The sequence below is a fragment of the Saccopteryx leptura genome, chromosome 4 (assembly GCF_036850995.1).
Source record: "Saccopteryx leptura isolate mSacLep1 chromosome 4, mSacLep1_pri_phased_curated, whole genome shotgun sequence".
Taxonomy (NCBI): Eukaryota; Metazoa; Chordata; class Mammalia; order Chiroptera; family Emballonuridae; genus Saccopteryx; species Saccopteryx leptura.
This window is the reverse complement of record NC_089506.1, coordinates 136,255,591-136,280,210: the sequence shown is the minus strand read 5'-3', so window position 1 is coordinate 136,280,210 and position 24,620 is coordinate 136,255,591. Positions and strand designations below refer to the sequence as shown.

General features: G+C 38.0%; 1 protein-coding gene across 12 annotated transcripts in view; it reads left to right on the top strand.

Moving 5' to 3' along the window:
• SSBP2 (single stranded DNA binding protein 2) overlaps nucleotides 1-24,620 on the top strand; it is a 406,179-nt gene that overhangs the window by 171,443 nt on the left and 210,116 nt on the right. For all 12 annotated transcript variants that reach the window (XR_010751123.1, XM_066381777.1, XM_066381775.1 and 9 more), the window contains exon 4: nucleotides 13,665-13,749. Coding sequence is in view for 11 of the 12 variants with exons in the window: in XM_066381777.1 (XP_066237874.1) it covers nucleotides 13,665-13,749 (85 nt within the window). In the remaining variant the exon portion in view is untranslated. The remainder of the gene's footprint in view (nucleotides 1-13,664; nucleotides 13,750-24,620) is intronic.

Below are 24,620 nucleotides of genomic sequence, written 5' to 3'. Positions count from 1 at the left end.
ATTTTTTTTAATTCGTGAGTCTGTCTCCTCTTCTCTCTGTAGTACCTCTAGCTGCCTGTTTTCTATGTCACTAGTTCTCTCCTCTATCTGGCCTGTTCTATTGGCTAAGCTTGTTACCTCATTTTTCAGTTCATGAATTGAGTTTTTCATCTCTGTTTGATTCATTTTCTTTTTTTTTTTTTTTTCATTTTTCTGAAGCTGGAAACAGGGAGAGACAGTCAGACAGACTTCCGCATGCGCCCGACTGGGATCCACCCGGCACGCCCACCATGGGGCGACGCTCTGCTCACCAGGGGGCGATGCTCTGCCCATCCTGGGCATCGCCATGTTGCGACCAGAGCCACTCTAGCGCCTGAGGCAGAGGCCACAGAGCCATCCCCAGCGCCCGGGCCATCTTTGCTCCAATGGAGCCTTGGCTGCGGGAGGGGAAGAGAGAGACAGAGAGGAAAGCACGGCGGAGGGGAGGAGAAGCAAATGGGCGCCTCTCCTGTGTGCCCTGGCTGGGAATCGAACCCGGGTCCTCCGCACGCTAGGCCGACGCTGTACCGCTGAGCCAACCGGCCAGGGCTGTTTGATTCATTTTCATAGTTTCAATTTCTTTGGTGAAGTATTCTTTCTGCTCATTGAATTGTTTTTTTCAGCTTCTTAAATTGCCTTTCTGTGATTTCTTGTATATCCCTGAGTATTTTTAGGACTTCAATTTTAAATTCTCTGTCATTTAACTCCAGGGTTTCTAAGCTATTGAAATTATTTTCTATAGATTTTTCCTTATCTATCTGAGCTACATCACTGTCTTTTGTATCCATGATATTCTATATCTTTTTCTTTAATGGCATTTGAGAGTGGTATTGTAATAATACTAATACGAGTTGATAAAATTTTTTTTTGAGAAAATTCAGTGAAGAACTGAAAATTTTATTGTGCTACGTGGAACAGAAATATGTGGAACAGAGCGTCTGTGTTGGGGGGAGTGACAAAGAGACAAAAAACAAGGCAAGAACCCACAAAATGCCACAAGGACATAATTTGGATCAAGAATACAATAATTTGTTTGTAAATGATGGTTGAATGAGAGAAATAAAGAGAAAAGAAAAGGAAAGAGAAAAAAGAAAAAAAATACTGTGAAAAATGTAAATTCTTTTGTATTAAGTGGCACAAAAACTATAGAATAGAGTACCAGAGTTGGGGGAAATGCTAAAGAGATAAAAAGCAAAGTAAAAGTACATAAAATGTCACAAAGAAACATTTGAATCCAGAATAAAATAATTTATTTGTGAGTCAGATTTGTATGAGAGAAAAAGGAAAAGTGAAAAGAAGAAACAAAAAGAGATAGAAAAAATTGAGTTAACTTTTTTGGAATGTAACACTCATAAAAAAAGAAGAATGTAAAATATAACACATATGGGTAATAACATTCAAAATGAAAACAGAATAAAACAGAAAGAGGATAAAATGACCAAGGTGAAAGGAAAAAAAAGATAAAATTTACAAGAAAAAAATGGAAAAAGTTATAAAGACTATGCATTTTTCCTGGTTTTGAGAAGTTATCTTCTTCCTTTTTCTTTCTTCTCTCTCTTTTTGGCCGGTGGCGCTGTACCACAGGTTCTGCCCTTGTGACTCTCTTAGGCAGAGATTTGGTGTTGTGTCGCTATGGTGATGACATAAACTAGGCCTCAGTCCTGTTGATAGGCGGGGCTTGTTAGCGTTTGCAGGCTCCTACAATGGAAGAGTCCTTTTTCCCCAAAATCTCTCCTTCCTGAACCAGCAGCCTGGGGATCCAGCTGTGAAGTTGCCCCAGCCACTGCCTAGAGAGCAAGAGGCTCTAAGAACTGCCAAATCCCCCTCTATTCCCACTCAACACAGGATTCTGGGTAAGTATTTGCCAGTCAGAACTGCCTACGTAATCAGGAAAGAGTGGGAGCCGATAGCCTTTCAGGTGTCTTTCTATGAGCCTCCGGGCATGTCTAGTATGCCTCAGCACTCCACAGGTATGCTCTCCAGAGGCTGTCTGAAAGCTGCCTGTGTGCCCTTACCCCCACCACTTCCGCAGTTCTCTTCCCCAGGAGTGTTCTCTGTTAGCCTGTATGGCTGGCGGAGGTGCCGCGCCCAGACAGGTCCAGGTGTGGGGAAGCCAACTTTCGTTCATTTCCCTTGCACTGTTGTTTGGGAAGCCGGGATTATTCAGAAACTCTGGTCACAGCTCTCACAGACAATCACTACTGATAGTCTCCAACCCAGCCCCTCTGGCCAGGAATGCAGGCACACATGCCCGAAGCGCCACGTGGATCCACTTGCGCACTGCCCGCGCTCACTGACTGGGATACCGGGATTAAACAAGGCAACCACTCGCCCACCTCTAACAGCGTCTGCCGTTGATGTTAGCTCCGCGTGGGCTGAGCTGTGGGCACATTCTCTCCTTGGCTTGAACGTCTCTGCCCTAGCCCAGCTTTTTTGTGTTCCCAGCCCTCGCTTTCTCTCAGTTCCAAGTGAAAGCAGCCCTTGCTCAGGTCAGTGAGGTAAGTGGAATACTCCGTTCTCCATCTCATTTCCTTCAGAGTGGATTTATATTCAGCCACCTTTTCGCCCAATCATATCTTTGTTTGATGTATGTGTATTTCAGATGCTCCTGAGATTGTTTTTCTATCTCTAGTTGAATTTGTTGAAGTTTCAGGGAGAGGTATCGGGAGCACTCCTCATGGTGCCATTTCTCTGACATCCCATTCTTGTTATTAAATTTAAGTATATGTAGCTTTTAATTTCCCTCTTAGCACTGCTTTAGTTGAATTCCATAGGTTTTGGTATGCTATTGTTTTTTCCATCTTTAAGTATTTCTATTTCTAATTTTCCTTGTGATTATTTCTTTGATCTATTGGCAGTATGTATATTTCTTCAAATTTTTTTAGTTTTCTTCTGTTACTGATTTCTAATTTTATCCTATGTTGTTGAAGACAGTTTGCATGATATTTATGTTTTTCAATTTCTTCAGATTTAAGTTATACCCTAACATATGATCTATACTGGACAATGTCCCATGTGCACTTGAGAAGAATGTATGCACCTTTGTTGTTGGGTAGAGTTTTCCTTATGTATCTATTAGATTTAGTTGATTTATTGTGCTGTTTGCAGCCTCTACTTCCTTGCTTATCTCCTCTCTGGTAGTCTATAACTATTATTGTAAAACTGTGTATTCCTCCCTTGGGTAAATGTCTTTAAAAGGACATATTTTTTTTACCTTTATTCAAAGGGATCATGTATAGGTAATGTAGGATTGTTAGAAATGTCATATATCAAGTTATTCTATTTTAATAACTTGTTTTATTATGCCTTATCTTGATCATGTAAACCTTTAACCTCCCAATAAATCCATAAAGGGGTAATTTAGGAATAGAAGCAGACCAATGCTATTATTCAAAGATAAATATTTAACTTAATTATATGTGTATGAATAATTTACTCCAGTAATAAATTATTATTTTTCCTCCAGTCATTTTTTTCCAGACAACTTTTTTTTTTTATTATTATTATTTTTTAAATAATATTATTTATTTTTTTTTCTTCATTTTTCTGAAGCTGGAAACGGGGATAGACAGTCAGACAGACTCCCGCATGCGCCCGACCGGGATCCACCCGGCACGCCCACCAGGGGCGGTGCTCTGCCCCCCAGAGGGCGATGCTCTGCCCATCCTGGGCGTCGCCATATTGCGACCAGAGCCACTCTAGCGCCTGAGGCAGAGGCCACAGAGCCATGCCCAGCGCCCGGGCCATCTTTTTGCTCCAATGGAGCCTTGGCTGCGGGAGGGGAAGAGAGAGACAGAGAGGAAAGCGCGGCGGAGGGGTGGAGAAGCAAATGGGCGCTTCTCCTATGTGCCCTGGCCGGGAATCGAACCCGGGTCCTCCGCACGCTAGGCCGACGCTCTACCGCTGAGCCAACCGGCCAGGGCTAATAATATTATTTTTAATGGGGCGACATCAATAAATCAGGATACATATATTCAAAGATAACAACTCCAGGTTATCTGGTCGTTCACTTATGTTGCATACCCATCACCCAAAGTCAGATTGTCCTCTGTCAACTTCTATCTAGTTTTCTTTGTGCCCCTGCCCCTCCCCCCGTAACCACCACACTCTTATCAAAGTCTCTTAGTTTCACTTTTATGTCCCACCTACGTATGGAATAATGCAGTTCCTGTTTTTTTCTGATTTACTTATTTCACTTCATATAATATTATCAAGATCCCACCATTTTGCTGTAAATTATCCGATGTCATCATTTCTTATGGCTGAGTAGTATTCCATAGTGTATATGTGCCACATCTTCTTTATCCAGTCATCTATTGACGGGCTTTTTAGTTGTTTCCATGTCCTGGCCACTGTGAATAATGCTGCAATGAACATGGGGCTGCATGTGTCTTTACGTAACCAAGTTTCTGAGTTTTGGGGGTATATACCCAGTAGAGGGATTGCTGGGTCATAAGGTAATTCTATTTTCAGTTTTTTGAGGAACCACCATACTTTCTTCCATAATGGTTGTACTACTTTACATTCCCACCAACAGTGGAAGAGGGTTCCTTTTTCTCCACAGCCTCTCCAACATTTGCTATTACCTGTCTTGTTAATAATAGCTAATCGAACAGGTGTGAGGTGGTATCTCATTGCAGTTTTGATTTGCATTTCTCTAATAACTAATGAAGATGAGCATCTTTTCATATATCAGTTGGCCATTTGTATTTCTTCCTGGGAGAAGTGTCTGTTCATGTCCTCTTTCCATTTTTTTATTGGATTGTTTGTTTGTTTGTTGTTGAGTTTTATGAGTTCTTTGTATATTTTGGATATTAGGCCCTTATCTGAGCTGTTGTTTGAAAATATCATTTCCCATTTAGTTGGCTGTCTGTTTCTTTTGTTATCAGTTTCTCTTGCTGAGCAAAAACTTCTTAGTCTGATGTAATCCCATTCATTAATTTTTGCCTTCACTTCTCTTGCCTGTGGAGTCAAATTCATAAAATGCTCTTTAAAACCCACGTCCATGAGTTGAGTACCTATGCTTCTTCTATGTACTTAATTGTTTCAGGTCTTATGTTTAGATCTTTGATCTATTTTGAGTTAATTTTAGTACAGGGGGATAGACTGTAGTCCAGTTTCATTCTTTTGCATGTGGCTTTCCAGTTTTCCCAGCACCATTTATTGAAGAGGCTTTCTTTTCTCCATTGTGTGTTTTTGGCCCCTTTCTCAAAAATTATTTGACTATATATATGTGGTTTTATTTCTGGGTTTTCTATTCTGTTCCATTGGTCTGAATGTCTATTTTTCTGCCAATACCATGCTGTTTTGATTGTCATGGCCCTATAATATAGTTTGAAGTCAGGTATTGTAATGCCCCCAGCTTCATTCTTTTTCTTTAGGATTGCTTTGGCTATTCGTGTTTTTTTATAGTTCCATATAAATCTGATGATTTTTTGCTCCATTTCTTTTTTTTTTTTTTTTTTTTTGTATTTTTCTGAAGCTGGAAACGGGGAGAGACAGTCAGACAGACTCCCGCATGCTCCCGAACGGGATCCACCCGGCACGCCCACCAGGGGCGACACTCTGCCCACCAGGGGGCGATGCTCTGCCCCTCTGGGGCGTCGCTCTGCTGAGACCAGAGCCACTCTAGCTCCTGGGGTAGAGGCCAAGGGGCCATCACCAGCGCCAGGGCCATCTTTGCTCCAATGGAGCCTTGGCTGCGGGAGGGGAGGAGAGAGACAAAGAGGAAGGAAGGGGGGGTGGAGAAGCAAATGGGCGCTTCTCCTATGTGCCCTGGCCGGGAATCGAACCTGGGTACCCCGCACGCCAGTCCGACGCTCTACCGCTGAGCCAACCAGCCAGGGCACTCCATTTCTTTAAAAAATGTCATTGGAATTTTGATGGGAATTGCATTTAGTTTGTATATTGCTTTGGGTAATATGGCCATCTTGATTATATTTATTCTTCCTAACCAAGAACAAGGTATATTCTTCCATCTCATTATATCTTTTTCGATTTCCCTTAACAATGGCTTATAGTTTTCATTATATAAGTCCTTTACATTCTTTGTTACGTTTATTCCTAAGTATTTTATTTTTTTTGTTGCAATCGTGAAGGGGTTTAAACTTTTGAGTTCGTTCTCAATTGTTTCATTGTTGGCATATAAAAAGGCTATTGACTTCTGTATGTTAATTTTGTATCCTGGGACCTTACTGTACTGGCTTATTGTTTCTAGTAGTCTTTTTGTGGATTCTTTGGGGTTTTCGATGTATAGGATCATATCATCTGCAAAAAGTGATACCTTTATTTTTTCTTTTCCGATATGGATGTCTTTTATTTCTTTGTCTTGTCTGATTGCTCTGGCTAGAACCTCTAGTACCACATTAAATAAGAGTGGAGAGAGTGGACAACCCTGTCTTGTTCCTGATTTAAGGGGGAAAGCCTTCAGTTTAGTGCTATTTAATATGTTAGCTGATGGTTTATCATATATGGCCTTTATCATGTTGAGATATTTTTCTTCTATACCCATTTTGTTGATAGTCTTAAACATAAAATTGTGTTGTATTTTATCGAAAGCCTTTTCTGCGTCTATTGATAAGATCATATGGTTTTTGTTTTTTGTTTTGTTGATATGGTGTATTACGTTAACCGTTTTACGTATGTTGAACCATCCTTGAGATTCTGGGATGAATCCCACTTGATCATGGTGTATTATCTTTTTAATATGTTGTTGTATTCGATTTGCTAGTATTTTGTTTAGTATTTTAGCATCTGTATTCATTAGAGATATTGGTCTGTAGTTTTCTTTTTTTGTGCCATCCTTGCCTGGTTTTGGTATGAGGGTTATGTTGGCCTCATAAAATGTGTTTGGAAGTATTGCTTCTTCTTCAAGTTTTTGGAAGACTTTCAGTAGAATAGGAACCAAGTCTTCTTTGAATGTTTGATAAAATTCGCTGGTATAGCCGTCAGGGCCTGGACTTTTATTTTTGGGGTGGTTTTTAATGTTTTTTTCTATTTCTTCTCTAATAATAGGTCTGTTTAGACTTTCTGCTTCTTCTTGACTCAGTCTAGGAAGGTTGTGTTGTTCTAGGAATTTATCCATTTCTTCTAGGTTGTTGAATTTAGTGGCATAAAGTTTTTTATAGTATTCTACAATAATTCTTTGTATATCTACGGTGTCCATGGTGATTTCTCCTCTTTCATTTTGGATTTTGTTTATATGAGTTCTTTCTCTTTTTTCCTTGGTAAGTCTTGCCAAGGGTTTGTCAATTTTGTTGATCTTTCCAAAAAACCAGCTCCTTGTTCTATTAATTTTTTCTATAGTTTTTCTGTTCTCTAATTCATTTATTTCTGCTCTGATTTTTATTATCTCCTTTCTTCAGCTGGTTTTGGGTTGTCTTTGTTCTTCTTTTTCTAGTTCCTTAAGGTGTGAAGTTAAGTGGTTCACTTGGGCTTTCTCTTGTTTGTTCATATATGCCTGAAGTGATATGAACTTCCCTCTTATCACTGCTTTTGCTGCATCCCATAGATTCTGATATGTCGTATTGTCATTTTCATTAGTCTGTATATATCTTTTGATCTCTGCACTTATTTCTTCTTTGACCCATTCAGTTTTTAAAAGTATGTTGTTTAGTTTCCACATTTTTGTTGGATTTTTTTCCTGTGTTTTGCAGTTGAATTCTAGTTTCAAGGCTTTCTGATCAGAAAATATGCTTGGTACAACTTCGATTTTTCTGAATTTGCTGATGTTGTTCTTGTGGCCCAACATATGGTCAATTCTTGAGAATGATCCATGTACACTGGAGAAAAATGTATACTCAGTCACTTTGGGATGAAATGTCCTGTAGATTTCTATCATATCCAGGTGCTCTAGTGTTTTGTTTAAGGCCACTATATCTTTGTTGATTCTCTGTTTGGATGACCGATCTAGAGCCGTCAGCGGTGTATTGAGGTCTCCAAGTATGATTGTATTTTTGTCAGTTTTTGTTTTAAGGTCAATAAGTAGCTGTCTTATATATTTTGGTGCTCCTTGGTTTGGTGCATATATATTAAGAATTGTTATGTCTTCTTGATTCAGTGTGCCCTTAGCCATTATGAAATGGCCATTTTTGTCTCTGAGTAGTTTTGCTGTCTTGTCGTCAGCATTATCAGATATGAGTATTGCTACGCCTGCTTCTTTTTGGATGTTATTTGCTTGGAGTATTGTTTTCCAGCCTTTCACTTTGAATTTGTTTTTATCCTTGTTACTTCGATGAGTTTCCTGTAGGCAGCATACAGTTGGATTTTCTTTTTTAATCCATTCTGCTACTCTGTGCCTTTTTATTGGTGAGTTTAATCTGTTTACATTTAGTGTAAGTATTGACACTTGTGAGTTCCCTATTGCCATTTTATAGATTTCTTTCTGTTAGTTTTGTGTCTTGTTTGATCCTTCTCTTTTTTTTTTCTATCTTTTGTTTTTATTTGGTTGTATTCCATACATCTTTCCTCTGTTGCTATCTTTTTTATCTCATGTGCTTCTGTGGTGGTTTTTTCAATGGTGGTTACCTTTAAGTAATGAAAAAGGTTCCACCCTGTTTATTGTAGAGCACTATTTTGTGAGTACTTTTGCACTTCATCATCCTTTGCCACAGTTAATCTTCATCCTCTCCCCCCCCCTTTCTTTTTGTTGTTGTCACAGTTTTAATTTGGTCTTATTGTGTTCTTCTTGGAGCTTTTACTTGTGGCTTTATTTTTTTGTTGTTGTTCTTTGCATCTGATTGGGGAACCCCCTTTAGTAGTTCTTGGAGTGGGGATTTCTGATGATAAATTCCCTCATCTTTTCTGTATCTGTGAATGTTTTTATTTCTCTTTCATATTTGAAGGATAGCTTTGATGGGTATAGTATTCATGGCTGAAAGTTCCTCTCTTTCAGGACTTTAAATATTGGGGTCCACTCTCTTCTAGCTTGTAGAGTTTCTGCTGAGAAATCTGATGATAATCTAATGGGCCTTTCTTTATATGTTGTATTCTTCTTTTCCCTGGCTGCCTTGCGAATTTTTTCTTTGCCGTTTGTTTGTTCCAATTTCATTATGATATGCCTTGGAGTAGGTTCGTTGGGGTTAAGAAAACTCGGAGTTCTGTTTGCTTCTTGAATTTGAGGCTTTAGTTCTTTCCACAGGCTTGGGAAGTTCTCATCTATCATTTGTTTGAGTATGTTCTCCATTCCATTTTCTCTTCTCTCTCTGATATACCTATTATTCTTATGTTATTCTTTTTGATGGAGTCAGATAATTCTTGTAGGGCTATCTCATTTTTTAAAATTTTTGAGTCTCTTTTTTCTTCTCTCTGTTGTGCCTCAAGTTGCTTGTCTTCTATTTCACTAATCCTCTCTTCTATCTGGCCTGTTTTATTAGCTAAGCTTGTTACCTCGTTTTTCAGCTCGTGAATTAAGTTTTTATCTCTGTTTGATTTGTTTTTATAGTTTCAATTTCCTTGGAAATATATTCTTTGTGTTCGTCGACTTGTTTTCTGAGCTCCCTAAATTGCCTTTCTGTGTTTTCTTGTATATCTCGGAGGATTTTAAGGATTTCTGTCTTAAATTCTCTGTCATTTAGCTCCAAGGCTTCCAATATATTAAATTTTTTCTCCATAGATTTTTCCTCATCTAGCTGTGTTACCTCTCTTTCTTTTGTATCCATGATATTCGATTTTCTCTTCCTTAATGGCATCTGAGGGTGGTTTTGTTGATAGTATTAATGAGATTTAAAAAAGAATAAAAAGTTAAAAAAAATAAAAAATCAAAGAGTTTTTTTTTAAAAAAATTAATAATGAAATAAAAAAAAATAAAATAAAAACTTAAAAAATAAAAAAAAGAAAATTATTCCCCTCCCTCCTTTCCTCTCCTCTCCTCTCCCCTCTTTCTTGAGGAAATGTTGTGGTGAACTGTGAATTATATTGTACTAAATAGAACAAACAATGCTTGTAATGGAGGGCCTGAATTGGGGAGAAGTAATAAAGGGACAAAAAATTAAAAATAAATATAAGGGTGTATGTACCCACAAAAAGCAAATAAGAAAAATATTTGGGTCATGAATAAAATGATTTGCTTTTAGGTGTTGGTTGACTAAGAGTTATGATGAGAGGAATAAGAGGGAAATAGAAAATGGGGGGAGAAATTAAAAAATTACTATTGTGTTTAGTGGAACAAAAACTAGATAAAATGGAGAGCCAGGGATGGGAGCATTGCTAGTGTGTTAAAAAGGTGAAGTAAAATCCACCCCAAAATGCCACAAATATAAGTTTGAGTCCCAAATAAGATATTGTTCGTTATTGAGGTTTGAATGAGAGGAGACATAGAGGAGAAAGGATGAAACTAATATAGAGGGAGAAAAGAAAGAGAGAGAGAGAAAAAAAAGAGGGAACCACTAAAATAAGAAAAAACAAAAACGAGGAAAGAGAGAGAGAGAGTTAAGGGAAGAGGAAAGAAAAGATAATGGGAGATGTAACACTTATGGGTAGTGTAGTTCAAGGAGAGGAGAGAGTAAGACCGGCAGAGAGTTAAATGACCAAATTGGAGTAGGAAAAAAAAATATCAAGAATGAAGATCAGAGAAACAAACGAACAAATATAATAAAATGGGACAGGTTATAAAGTCTGCAGATTATTGTTGATTTTGAGAGGTTATCTTCTTGCTTTTTCTTTTCTCTCCCTCTTCCTGGTTGGTGACTCTGTACCCCGGGTTCTGCCCCTTTGGCACACTCAGGTAGAGTTTTGCAGTTGATAAGTCTCTATGGCGATGTCGTGTATTGTGCTTCAGTCTCGTTGGCAGTTGAGGATCATTAGCATTTATAGGCTCCACCAGTGAGAGAGTCCGTGTTCCTGGAGCCTTTTTCCTAGTCTTTCCTTCCTCAATTAGCTTGATAATACAGCTATAGAGTTACTGCTGCCTCTGCCTGGATACTAAGAGGCTCAAAGAGCTAGCAACTTCCCACTCTATTCCCACTCAGCACAGGGCTCTGGGTTAAGCTCAGTCCGTCAGAGCTGCTAGCATAATCAGGCGGGGCTTCTGCCCACTCAAAGACCTCTGGCTCTGACAGTCTGTCTCGTAATACGGGCGCGTACTGCCGAGGCACTCATAGGAATCTCTCACTCACTATTTGTGCGTGCAGACCTGGATATCAGGCCGGCCGCCTCACCCTCTGTGTGAAACCCCCACCCGCACGGAAAAGTTCCGGTGTTGGAATTGGTTCTCGCTCCGTCCTCGTGCGCGGCTTTCCCTGGGCTCTGGGGCAGCCCAGAGATTCTGCCTTCGGCCCACATAAAGGCCTCTGACTCTGCCCCTCTGTGGGGTAACACGGGCGCCCACTACTGAGGCACTCGGAGGAATCTCTTGCTCACTCTCCATGTGCGCAGACCAGGATATCAGGCTGGCCACCTCACCCTCTGAGTGAATCCTCCTCCCGCACGGAAAAGTTCTAGCATTGGAATTGACTCTCGCTCCCTCCCCATGCGAGGCTCCCTCAGGGCGCTGGGGCAGCCTGGAGATTCCGCTTTCGGCCCACACAAAGGCCTCTGACTCTGCCTCTTTGTGGGATAACACAGGCGCCCACTCCCAGGGCTTTGGAAGGAATCTCCCACCCACTATCTGCTCGCGCTGCCCGGAGATCGGGGAAAATGTCTGCCCCGCTTTTCTTTCTTTGTCTGGGTTTGGCACGAGTGTTAGCTTGTATTGCCCGGGTTGCGAATGGAACAGTTTTTCCTCGGCTTGGATTTCTGTGCCACAGCCTGGTTCGGCCGTTTGTGACTTGGCCTCGATCTATTCACTTTCTTTGCCCGCCTTAGTTTCTATATTCTCAGTTCCCAATGATAGCCGCCCTGTTTAGGTTAGTGAGGAAGGCGGAGCATTTCTTACTCCCTATTTCCTTCGAGGTTTGATTATATATTTAGCCAATTTTTCGCACGACCATACCTTCGGGTGTATTGCGAAACATCTGGAGGCTCCAAGGATAGGTTTTTCTGTTTCTGGTTGAAGATCTTGTTGAGTTTTGGGGGAGATTTATTGGTATCGCTTCCTACCGCACTATTACTCTGCAGACAACTTTTAAAAGTACTACTGGAATAGTTTTAAAGAGAGATTTTATGATATTTGCTGGAAGTTAGGAAATAAGTGATATTGGTTGTTTGTCATAATATTGCATGTAATATTGTATGTTTAAATATACTTTATAAGGACTACTATCATACAACTTTGATTTTAAGAGCTTTGAAGTTTCTTAAGAACATAAAAGTAGAAATAATTGCAACATACTATCTGAGACATCTGATTCAAATGGAAAGAGACCAGGTTTAATTCACCAAGTTTTACTATACCATTGTTGATGTTACCCTCAGCACAGGGACCTCCTTTAACAATAGTCTTTGGAAATTGCAAGGGAAAACAGAGGGAAATTTTAAGAAAACATATTTGTTTGACCAATTTGATTTAATGGTTAAGGTATTGGCCTGTGAGTTGGAAAACAAAATTATTGTAAAAAAACTAATGAACCTCTTTGTTCTTTAATGATTAAATTAGAATTTTTTTTATTGTTTTTTTTCTTTTTTGTATTTTTTCTGAAGTGGAAACGGGGAGAGACAGTCAGACAGATTCCTGCATGCGCCCGACCAGGATCCACCCGGCACGCCCACCAGGGGCGATGCTCTGCCCACCAGGGGGCGATGCTCTGCCCCTCCGGGGTGTTGCTCTGCGCGACCAGAGCCACTCTAGCACCTGGGGCAGAGGCCAAGGAGCCATCCCCAGTGCCCGGGCCATGTTTGCTCCAATGGAGCCTTGGCTGCGGGAGGGGAAGAGAGAGACACAGAGGAAGGAGGGGGGGTAGAGAAGCTAATGGGCGCTTCTCCTATGTGGCCTGGCCGGGAATTGAACCCGGGTCCCCCGCACGCCAGGCCGACACTCTACCGCTGAGCCAACCGGCCAGGGCCTTTTTACTGTTTTTATCACAAGAAAGTTGTGCAAATCATTGTAATTATTTTAATCATATGTTTGTCATGTAAACTGACAAGGATGTGAGTGTTATTTATTTTTTTAATTTTTTTTAATTTAATGAGAGGAGGGGAGGCACAGACAGACCCCCGCATGCGCCCTAACCAGGATGCCCACTGGGGGGCAATCCTCTGCCCATCTGGGGCCTCTGCTTCATTGCAACTGGAGCCATATTTAGCACCTGAGGCGGAAGCCATGGAGCCATCCTCAGTGTCCAGGTCAACTTTGCTCCATTGGAGCCTTGGCTGTGGGTGGGGAAGAGAAAGATAGAAAGGAGAGGGGAAGTGTGTAGAAGCAGATGGGCGCTTCTCTTGTGTGGCCTGGCTGGGAATCAAACCCAAGACATCCACATGCCAGGCCGGTGCTCTACTACTTAGCCAGCAGGCCAGGGCCCAGGATGACAGTTTTAATTTTCTTTTTAATTATTTTATTTTTTTTAGAATAATTGTATTAACATTTCTGAACAGTGGCTGGATTATACCCTTTTATTGCATGAAGAGTCTTGCCTGAATTTGTCTTTTGAGGAAATATTTGTCCTGAAAAAAACACATTTTATGTAAAATATAATGTCTGCTATTTTTACAATTGTTAGGTAATAATTTTGTGTTACATGATTTTCTTAATGTTACTTTAATTACTTTTCTAGTGTATTTTGGGATCTCTACTGTGCAGCTCCAGAAAGGCGTGAAACATGTGAACATTCAAGTGAAGCAAAAGCCTTCCATGATTATGTAAGTTAATGTGTAATTTTGCTATTATATTGTCCATTTTCTTTTCAACCACTGCTCTTGAATCATGCTTTGGACATCTTTTCCTTTGGTGTTTAAGAAATTGTTCTTTTTTCCTGAAAGATAAGATCATAACTTTAAAAGTAAATTACAAATGAGTGTTTGAGTCTTGTTGAAGAAGCTTAGGGTCAGACAGTTGTCTCAACTCCAAGCTATTAAGGTATTTCTTATCTTTAAGCGTGATTTGTGAAATTTTAGATTTATAAAAATTAAGTAGTAATTATTTATTTCATGAAGAGTAATCATAAGAATTATGTAAATGATATTGCACATAAGATTTTAAATATATATAGAAATATTATATTCTACTCTTTTTACTGATTTTGGTTACATATCATAAGAACTTTAATGTTCCTTAAGAACATGAAAATAAGAGTACTTTCAATGATAGGGGTAAATGTTCTCTTCACTGAATTCAGTTCCACAAGTAAACTTTTTTGTGAATTAAAGGAAATACAAGATAAAATAGCAAAAGATTCTGTGCAAAAATGAAAATGTGATTTAAAATAAATTATTAAAGAAGGGCTGTGGGCTATCCTTGGCTAGGTGATATACATTAAAAATATTTTTAGGAGAACCACAAATGCAATTTTAGAGTTGATGGTATCAGGGAGAACTGTTTAAAAAAGGGGGGGGGGTAGGAATCAAGGAAGAGTTCCTTTAGGGAAAATTTCTTTTGACTGACTACTATCATGGTTACTTTATAAGTGTTTTGTTTTATAAAATTTTGTAACACCATAAATTTATTTTATGTGATTTTTTTATTATTAAATTTAATGCAGTGACATTGATAAATCAGGGTACATATGTTGAGAGAAAACATTTCCAGATTATTTTGACATTTGATTGTGCTGTATACCCCTCCCCCAAAGTCAAATTGTCTTCTGTCACCTTCTATCTAGTTTTCTTTGTGCCCCTCCCCTCCCCCACCCCCTCTCTCCTTCCTCACCCCATCCTCCCTCCCCCCACCCCCACCCCCGTTGCCATCACATTCTTGTTCATGTCTCTGAGTCTCATTTTTATGTCCCATCTATATATGGATTCATATAGTTCTTAGTTTTTTCTGATTTACTTATTTCACTCCGTATAATGTTATCAAGGTCCATCCATGTTATTGTAAATGATCCAATGTCATCATTTCTTAAGGATGAGTAGTATTCCATAGTATATATGTACCAAAGCTTTTTAATCCACTCGTCCTCTGACAGACACTTGGGCTGTTTCCAGATCTTCACTATTGTGAACAATGCTGCCACAAACATGGGGGTGCATTTCTCCTTTTGGAACCGTTCTATGGTGTTCTTGGGATATATTCTTAAAAGTGGGATAGCTCGGTCAAAAGGCAGTTCAATTTTTAATTTCTTGAGGAATTCCATACTGTTTTCCACAGTGGATGCACCAGTCTGCATTCCCACCATCAGTGCAGGAGGGTTCCCTTTTCTCCACATCCTTGCCAGCACTTACTCTGTGTTGTTTTGTTGATGAGCGCCATTCTGGCTGGTGTGCGGTGATATCTCATTGTGGTTTTAATTTGCATTTCTCTAATGATTAGTGATGTTCAGCATTTTTTCATATGCCTATTGGCCATCTGTATGTCCTCTTTGGAGAAGTGTCTATTCATTTCTTTTTCCCATTTTTTGATTGGATTGTTTGTCTTCCTGGTGTTGAGATTTACAAGTTCTTTATAAATTTTGGTTATTAACCCCTTATCAGACGTATTGTCAAATATATTCTCCCATTGTGTAGTTTGTCTTTTTATTCTGTTCTTATTGTCTTTAGCTGTGCAAAAGCTTTTTAGTTTGATATAGTCCCATTTGTTTATCCTGTCTTTTATTTCACTTCCCCGTGGAGATAAATCAGCAAAGATATTGCTGCGAGAGATGTCAGAGAGCTTACTGCCTATGTTTTCTTCTAAGATGCTTATGGTTTCACGGCCTACATTTAATTCTTTTATCCATTTTGAGTTTATTTTTGTGTGTGGTGTAAGCTGGTGATGTAGTTTCATTCTTTGCAGGTAGCTGACCAATTTTCCCAACAACATTTGTTAAAGAGGCTGTCTTTACTCCATTGTATTTCCTTACCTCCTTTGTCAAATATCAGTTGTCCATAAAGCTGTGGGTTTATTTCTGGGTTCTCTGTTCTGTTCCATTGATCTATATGCCTGTTCTTATGCCAGTACCAGGCTGTTTTGAGTTCAATGGCCTTGTAGTATAACTTGATATTAGGAAGTGTGATACCTCCCACTTTATTCTTCTTTTTTAAGATTGCTGAGGCTATTCATGTTCTTTTTTGGTTCCATATAAATTTTTGGAATATGTGATTTGTATCTTTGAAGTATGTCATTGGTATTTTAATTGGTATTGCATTGAATTTATAGATTGCTTTGGGTAATATAGAGATTTTAATGATGTTTATTCTTCCTAACCATGAGTACGGTATATGCTTCCACTTGTTTGTATCTTCCTTGATTTCTTTTATCAATGCTTTGTAATTTTCCAAGTACAAGTCTTTAGTCTCCTTGGTTAAGTTTACTCCTAGCTACTTTATTTTTTGGGGTGTAATAGTGAAGGGGATTGTTTCCTTAATTTCTCTTTCTGACTGTTCATTGTTGGCATATACAAATGCCTCTGATTTCTGAGTATTGATTTTATATCCTGCCACTTTGCTGAATTCATTTATCAGGTCCAGTAGTTTTTTGACTGAGACTTTAGGGTTTTCTATATACAATATCATATCATCTGCAAATAATGATAGTTTTACTTCTTCTTTTCCAACTTGAATGCTTTTATTTCTTCTTCTTGTCTGATTGCTGTGGCTAGGACTTCCAGGACTATGTTGAATAAGAGTGGTGAAAGGGGGCACCCCTGCCTTGTTCCTGATCTTAAGGTAATTGCTTTTAATTTTTGCCCATTGAGTATGATGTTGGCTGTGGGTTTCTCATAGATAGCTTTTATCATGTTGAGGTATGTTACCTGTATTCCCACATTGCTGAGAGTTGTGATCATGAATGGGTGCTGGATTTTATCAAATGCTTTTTCTGCATCTATTGAAATTATCATATGGTTTTTCTCCTTCTTTTTGTTTATGTGATGAATCACATTGATTGATTTATGAATATTGTACCAGCCTTGCCTCCCCAGAATAAATCCCACTTGATCATGGTGTATGATTTTTTCCAAATATTGTTGGATCCGATTTGCTAATATTTTGTGGAGGATTTTAGCATCTATATTCATCAGAGATACTGGCCTATAATTTTCTTTCTTTGTGTTATCTTTCCCTGGTTTTGGAACCAGAATTATGCTTGCCTCATAAAAGGAGCTTGGAAGTCTTCCTTCCTTTTGAATTTTTTGAAATAGCTTGAGAAAGACAGGAGTTAGTTCTTCTTTGAATATTTGGTAGAATTCAGTTGTGAAGCCATCAGGCCCTGGACTTTTCTTTGTTGGGAGTTTTTTGATAACTGTTTCGATCTCATTTGTTGTAATCGGTCTGTTCAGGTTTTCTGATTCTTCCAGATTGATTTTTGGAAGATTGTATGTTTCAAGGAATTTGTCCATTTCATCTAGGTTGTCTAGTTTTTTGGCATACAGTTCTTCATAGTATTTTCTTACAATATTTTGTATTTCTGTTTTCTCAGTTGTTATTTCTCCACTCTCATTTCTAATTTTATTTATTTGAGTCCTCTCTCTCTTTTTCTTGGTGATTCTAGTTAAAGGTTCATCAATCTTGTTTACCTTTTCAAAGAACCAGCTCCTAGTTTCATTGATCCTCTGTATTGTTTCTTTAGCCTCTATGTCATTTATTTCTGCTCTGATCTTTATTATTTCCTTCCTTCTACTACATTTGGGCTTTACTTGCTGTTATTTTTCTAGTGCTTTTAGATGCAGGGTTAAGTTTTTTATTTGAGCTTTCTCTAGCTTCTTAAAGTGTGCCTGTAGTGCTATGAACTTCCCTCTCAGTACTGCTTTTGCTGTGTCCCATAAATTTCGAGTTGGTGTATGCTCATTGTTATTCGTTTCTAGGAATTTTTTAATTTCTTCTTTAATCTCATTCTTAATTCTTTTTTTATTTAACAACCTGCTATTTAGTTTCCATGTGTTTGAGAATTTTTGAGCTTTTCTGTTGTGGTTCATTTCTAGTTTCATGCCATTGTGATCAGAGAAAGGGCTTGATATGATTTCAATCTTTTTAAGTTTGTTGAGACCACTTTTGTGCCCTAACATGTGGTCTATCCTAGAGAATGTACCATGAGCACTAGAAAAGAATGTATATTCTGCTGCCTTAGGGTGAAAGGTTCTGAAGATATCTATTAAATCGAATTGATCTAGTGTGTCCAATAAGTCTGCTGTTTCTTTGTTAATTTTCTTTCTTGAGGATCTATCTAGTGATGTTAGTGGGGTATTGAAATCTCCTATGATTATAGTATTGCTGTTGATCTCGCCTTTTAAATCCATCAAAGTCTGCTTTTTATATTTAGGTGCTCCTATATTAGATGCATAGATATTTATAATAGTTATATCTTTCTGTTGGATTACTCCCTTTATCATTATGTAGTGGCCTTCTTTATCTCTTACTATATCCTTTGTATTAAAGTCCAATTTGTCTGATATAAGTATTGTTACCCCAGTTTTTTTTTCATTTCCATTTGCATGAAATGTTACTTCAATCTATGGGTATCTTTTGTTCTAAGGTGTGTCTCTTGTAGACAGCATATATATGGGTCCTGTTTTCTTATCCACACAGCTACCCTATGTCTTTTGACTGGATCATTTAATCCATTTACATTTAAAGTTATTATTGATATATAGTTGTTTATTGCCATTTTATTCTTTAAAGCTGTATTCCTTTTTTGCTATATTCTTTTCCCACTTTGATCTGTTTACAACAGGCCCCTTAACATTTCCTGCAGCATTGGTTTGGTTGTAATGAATTCCTTGAGTTGTTTTTTGTCTGGGAAGCTTTTTATTTCTCCTTCGATTTTAAATGATAATCTTGCTGGATAAAGGAGTCTTGGTTGTAGGTTCTTGTTCTGCATCACTTTGAATATTTCTTGCCATTCCCTTCTGGCCTCAAGTGTTTCTGTTGAGAAGTCTGATGTCATGCTTATGGCGACTCCTTTGAAGGTGATAGCTTTTTTTTCTCTAGCAGCTTTTAATATTTTCTCTTTATCACTTAACTTTGGTATTTTAATTATGATGTGTCTTGGTGTAGGTTTCTTTGGGTTTCTCTTTAATGGAGTCCTTTGTGCTTGTTGTACTTGTGAGAGTTTCTCCTGCGTTAATTTAGGGAAGTTTTCAGCTATGATATGATTGAACAAAGTCTTTATCCCTTGTTCTTTTTCTTCTTCTTCAGGAACCCCTATGATGCCGATGTTATTTCTCTTCATGTTGTGACAGAGCTCTCTGAGAGTTTCCTCAGACTTTTTCAGTCTCTTTTCTTTTTTCTTCTCTGCTTTCATGCCTTCATTCTAGTTGTCCTCCAACTTGCTAATTCGATCCTCAGTTCTATCTATACTGTTTTTAATTTCTTACATTATGGTCTTTATTTCTGATATTGTATTGGTCATCTCCATCTGATTCTTTTTTATACTTGCTATTTCTTTATTTAAGTGTTCATAATGACCATCCATTGTTGTTCTAAGATCCCTAAGCATCCTTATAATCATTATTTTGAACTCCGCATCTGGAAGTTTGATTTTTTTCCATATCACTCAGTTCATCTCCTGAAGATTTCTCTTTTAGTTTCATTTGGATTGCTCTTTTTTGTCTTCTCATTGTCTATGTTTGGGTGTTTTGTTTGTAGAGTTGGTTTAGTCTAGGCATGGTGTTGTCTACCTCCAGTTTTCAGTTGTGTTATTTCTAGGTCTTCTTGGATTGGTATCAGCTATTATTTGTAATCCACTTTCGGATTTGGGCAGGTTTGAAGTCTTGATTTTTTTGTTTTCTTAACAGGTGATAGTCTTGTTTACTGATCTCAGCAGGGGGCTTCCTTGAAAGTGTATCCAGGAATGGGATGGGTGTCACCTGAGACTCTGAAGGCCTCTTCCACCTACTAATCTCTCTGGGGGCAGGGTATTTTCTCAGCTTCAGTATGGGGAGGTATATCTCAGATCTCCATGGAGATCTGAGTTATTGCCCCTCCTCTCCACTTCTTGTTTTCAGCTGTGCCTTGTTGTGCTGATTGGAGCTGGAGAGATGTCTGGAGATTTCTGATCTGGAAGTAATTCATTACTGTTTTGTGGGGAAGGATCAGTCCCTCTCTCAGCTATGGCCGCCTCCACATGGATGAGTCAGCTCTTTTTAGATCGTCTCCTGCATTCCTTAGCCCCTCACAGTCTGTCCCTCTCTCTTTCCTTTTCACTTGGAAAATAAGCTGGTCTTTTCAGCACACCTCGCTTCCTGGTCACCAGGCAAGTAGCTGTGAGCAGTATTTATTGCTCTTTTCCCTGGAGTGAGATCCCCTCTGGGCTCTCAGCCTTACCCTCCTCCTCCATTCCTATAAGCAGAGGAGATTCAGGTGCTCCCTACCAGGTTTGTTGTGGCTTCTTCTTTGCTCCTTGGTTTTTGAGAGCTGTATAGTCCAGAGTTGGTTTTTCACGCTGATTTTTTCTAAATTGATTTGTATTCCAGTTTGGTGGTGAGAGCTGGGTGTCTGTGCATCTGCCTACTCCGCTGTCATCTTCAGTACTCTCTATGTAATTTTCTATATATTTTTTATTTTAAAATACTAAGATTCTTAAGCACAGTTTACATTATTAACTTTAGAAAAAGAAAGTGCAGTGTAGTTTCTAATATGTTTGTAGGCATTGTTGCAGTTCTAATATGTTTGTAGGCATTGTTGCATCCTGGAGAATCAACGACAGAAAATCTAGGAATGATTTCCAAACAAAGCTGTGTTTGTTTTTTCTTTGTTATTTACAGATGCTATAAAGTATGTGTACCTGCTGATTTTCCAAAGAGGAATAAAATCAGAAGTGTTGCAGGAAGATTTCATAATTAGGAATTTATAAGAGAATATAGAGATTTTACTGTTGAACAATTATTTTTGCTATATGACTGGGAGATATCTAGCTTGGCCCTAATATATATATATATATATTGTATTTTTCTGAAGCTGGAAATGGGGAGAGACAGTCAGACTCCCGCATGCGCCTGACCGGGGTCCACCCGGCACGCCCACCAGGGGGTGACGCTCTGCCCACCAGGGGGTGATGGTCTGCCCCTCTGGGGCGTCGCTCTGTTGCGACCAGAGCCACTCCAGCGCCTGGGGCAGAGGCCAAGGAGCCATCCCCAGCGCCTGGGCCATCTTTGCTCCAATGAAGCCTCGCTGTGGAAGGGGAAGAGAGAGACAGAGAGGAAGGAGAGGGGGAGGGGTGGAGAAACAGATGGGCTCTTCTCCTGTGTGCCCTGGCCGGGAATCGAACCCAGGACTTCTGCACGCCAGGCCGACGCTCCACCACTGAGCCAACCGGCCAGGGCTTGGCCCTAATATTTTTATCCTGAGTGTAAACCAAGTTCATCTGATACCCATTTACTTGTAAAGTTTATTGGACTAGCTTTTATTTCCTTCCCATTTGAGTATTTTTATTTCACTCTGAAATCATAAGCAATGCTTTTATGTGGGGTTGATTCATATTTACTAGATTTCTTTTCTGCTACAGCTTAACATAGAGTTGTTTTATTCAACAATTTACTTTTAATTTCATTTATTTCAAAAATATTTAGGAAGAGTATTAATATATGCTACCAAATTTTTAATGAAAAACATACACAGTGATTATAATTTTAGTTCTGTGTTATAAATGGAAGATTCATTAATGATCCTAAAGCAAAGATAGATCCAAAATGTATTATTGCTATAGTATAATGGTAATGAAATCACATTATTATAATGAGTTCTTTGAGTGCAGAGAATTAGGTTTGTTCTTCTCTGGGGTCTGTCAAATAATAGATGTACAATAAATAACAGAATGCCATAGTCTGGGGAATTGGAAATGTTTCAAGTCTTTGAAATATTCAGGTAAAATGATAGGTTTAAATCATAATTGTTGGTAACATGTGGCTGATTTTTGAATTCTTTCCTAAGATAGTGTTTATAACATTTAGAAAGGATTATGTACTGATGGGATACTTTTAAAAAATGATATATAAACATGTGATAAATTGTAAAGAAAATAATAGAAGAAGAATACTTTTATTCACACCTTAAGACTTTTTTTTTTTTTTTACAAATAATCTTTTTATTATTTGAGAAAATATGTCTATAGAAACCACTGCAGGGAATTACGTGCCTTCTTTGCTGTGATCCTGTAACATCCTTTGTGTCTCTCTGTAATGTCCCTGTGTATTAGATGTTTGTAGTGAGATGGTAGTTCTAATTATTTGTGAGCTTCCTCGGGGAATATGCTTAGTCTATTTGTCTGTTTCATTCACGGTGGCCAGCATGCTGCCTGACTTGGGATGTTTCAGTCATGTTTGGTGTTTACATAAATGAATGATTAGAATAAAATATTATCTCATAAGTATTTGTCATTTCTTATCTTAATGTAACTGAATCTGTAGTTATAGAAAGGGCATTTAATGCTACATTTATTCACTTTATATTTCAAAACAAATTACAATAAGACAGCAACTTATAGAGATATAAAAAGTGTATCAAAGCAGGTAGCAGAGGCTTTATGTATCAGGAGGGCTGGCACAGGGGTGGAGCAGTGAACAAAGTAGACACAGTCCCTATTCCCATGGGCTTACCACCTAGCAAAAGAGACCTTTCTTAAGATTTTTGAAATGTCAAATAGTAAAATACATGCAGAGAGATACTGTATAGTATTATATTGCTAAATCAATGAAAATTTATAGCTATGGAGAGAGTAAGTACATATAACATTCTTTTCCAATTTATTGAATTTTGGGGGTGACACTAATGAACAAAATTATACAGATTTCAGGTGCACAGTTCTGCAGCACATCTCTGTGCACTGTACTATGTGTTCACCACCCCAAGTACACATAACTTTCTATATGTACTTAGATTTTGGAGTATAGCAGCATTAATAAGTGCTTGAATGAGTGAATAGTGTCAAATTGGGCCATGATTCTCCAAAACAATCCATGTTAACTAGGGTGTTTAATAGGTTAGGAACAGGTAAGTTACATTTGAAATTCATTAATTCATAAAATTCATAATAAAAACTGTTGTAGGTATATATTAATGTTTAAGATTCATTGTATAGGCTGTTGTTTAGCTTAACAAGTCCATGAGATGATTTTTTCCCCTTATTTTTATCTGCCATATTATCGCTACTCTTGTTTTTGTTTTCTATGGGAAGCAGCTTAATTTTCTTTGCCATATATAAACCTTATAAACTTCCCTATATTGTTTCTAGCAGAAGGCAATTTGTCTATTTATTTTGTTTTGTTTGGGGACTCACTGTGTTGGTTTGAAGAAGTATATTCCACTTTACCTGTGGGATATATGTTTTTCTGTCCTCCCAGTAGGTCATTGGTTTGCTAGGATTACTTCTGGGAGGTACCTCAATACTGCTAATAACCATATCTGTTATTCTTCCTGTTTCTATTGATCCTGGGGTTTCCTGAAGGGCAGTATGTTATTTCAGTCATTCAATGGCCAACATGAATAAGGGAGACAAGCAAGGAAAGTACAAAGCATTGTGGAAGATTTCTACTTTGTTTAAAAATATTTCATAGCATAATTTACAGCTTTATATAGACATTGTGAAATCATAAAAAATAAGCAAAGAAACTAATGTGGAAGAGAGACAAAGAAACAACAGGGATGACTTTAACAGTTTGTTTCATTGAAAACTGTTTTGTTTCAAAACATGTATTTTAAAGGAATGTCATCCCCCTTATTCACCACTGATAGATTCACTTGTATTAAAATCTGATTTCTGGTGAATGTGAAAAGATGAATATGGAAAGATCTTTATTCTTACTGTTTAGATGTTGATGTTGCACTGCCTGTCATTATGTTACCCATAAAGTCATAACATTAAAAAAAAGACCAGAAACCTGATATGCTTTCAAAAATAGCATGCATTTCTAATTTACTGTTAGAGGTATGAAATTTATAAATTTGAAAGTTATATAAAGTGAATTTTTCTGGAGAATTTTAAAAGGAAAAGTATGTAAATACCTTAGAATTATAGTTATGTTTCTTTTTTTTATTATTTAGAGTTTCCTTTCTTTTTCTAAATTTATTTTTATTTAGACAATTCAATTTAACAGGGTGGCATAGGTCAACAAGAGAGTACATAGATTTTGATAAAACATCTTCATATCATTTGGACAGTCAATTATGCTATATACCCATCACCCAAAGTCAAATCATCCTCTGTCACCTTATATATATTTTGTTTTACTTTAAGCCCTTCCCCCTCCCTTACTCCCTTCTTCTCCTCTCTTCCCCTCCCCCTGGTAATCACCACACTCTTGTCCATGTCCCTGAGTCTCATTTTTGTGTCCCACTTATGTATGGAATCATACAGTTCTTAGTTTTTTCTGATTTACTTATTTCACTCAGTATAATGTTATCAAAGTCCATCCATGTTGTCATAAATGATCCCATGTCATCATTTCTTATGGCTGAGTAGTATTCCATAGTATATATGTACCACATCTTCTTTATCCAGTCATCTGTTAAAAGGCATTTTGGTTGTTTCCATGTCTTGGCCACCATGAACTATAGCCACTTTGTTGACTTTGTATATTTTATGCAACTTTATTAAATGATTGTATTTTGGACAGCTTAAAAAGTAAAAGTCTTGTTTTTATTCCTTTTCTCTTTTATTTAAA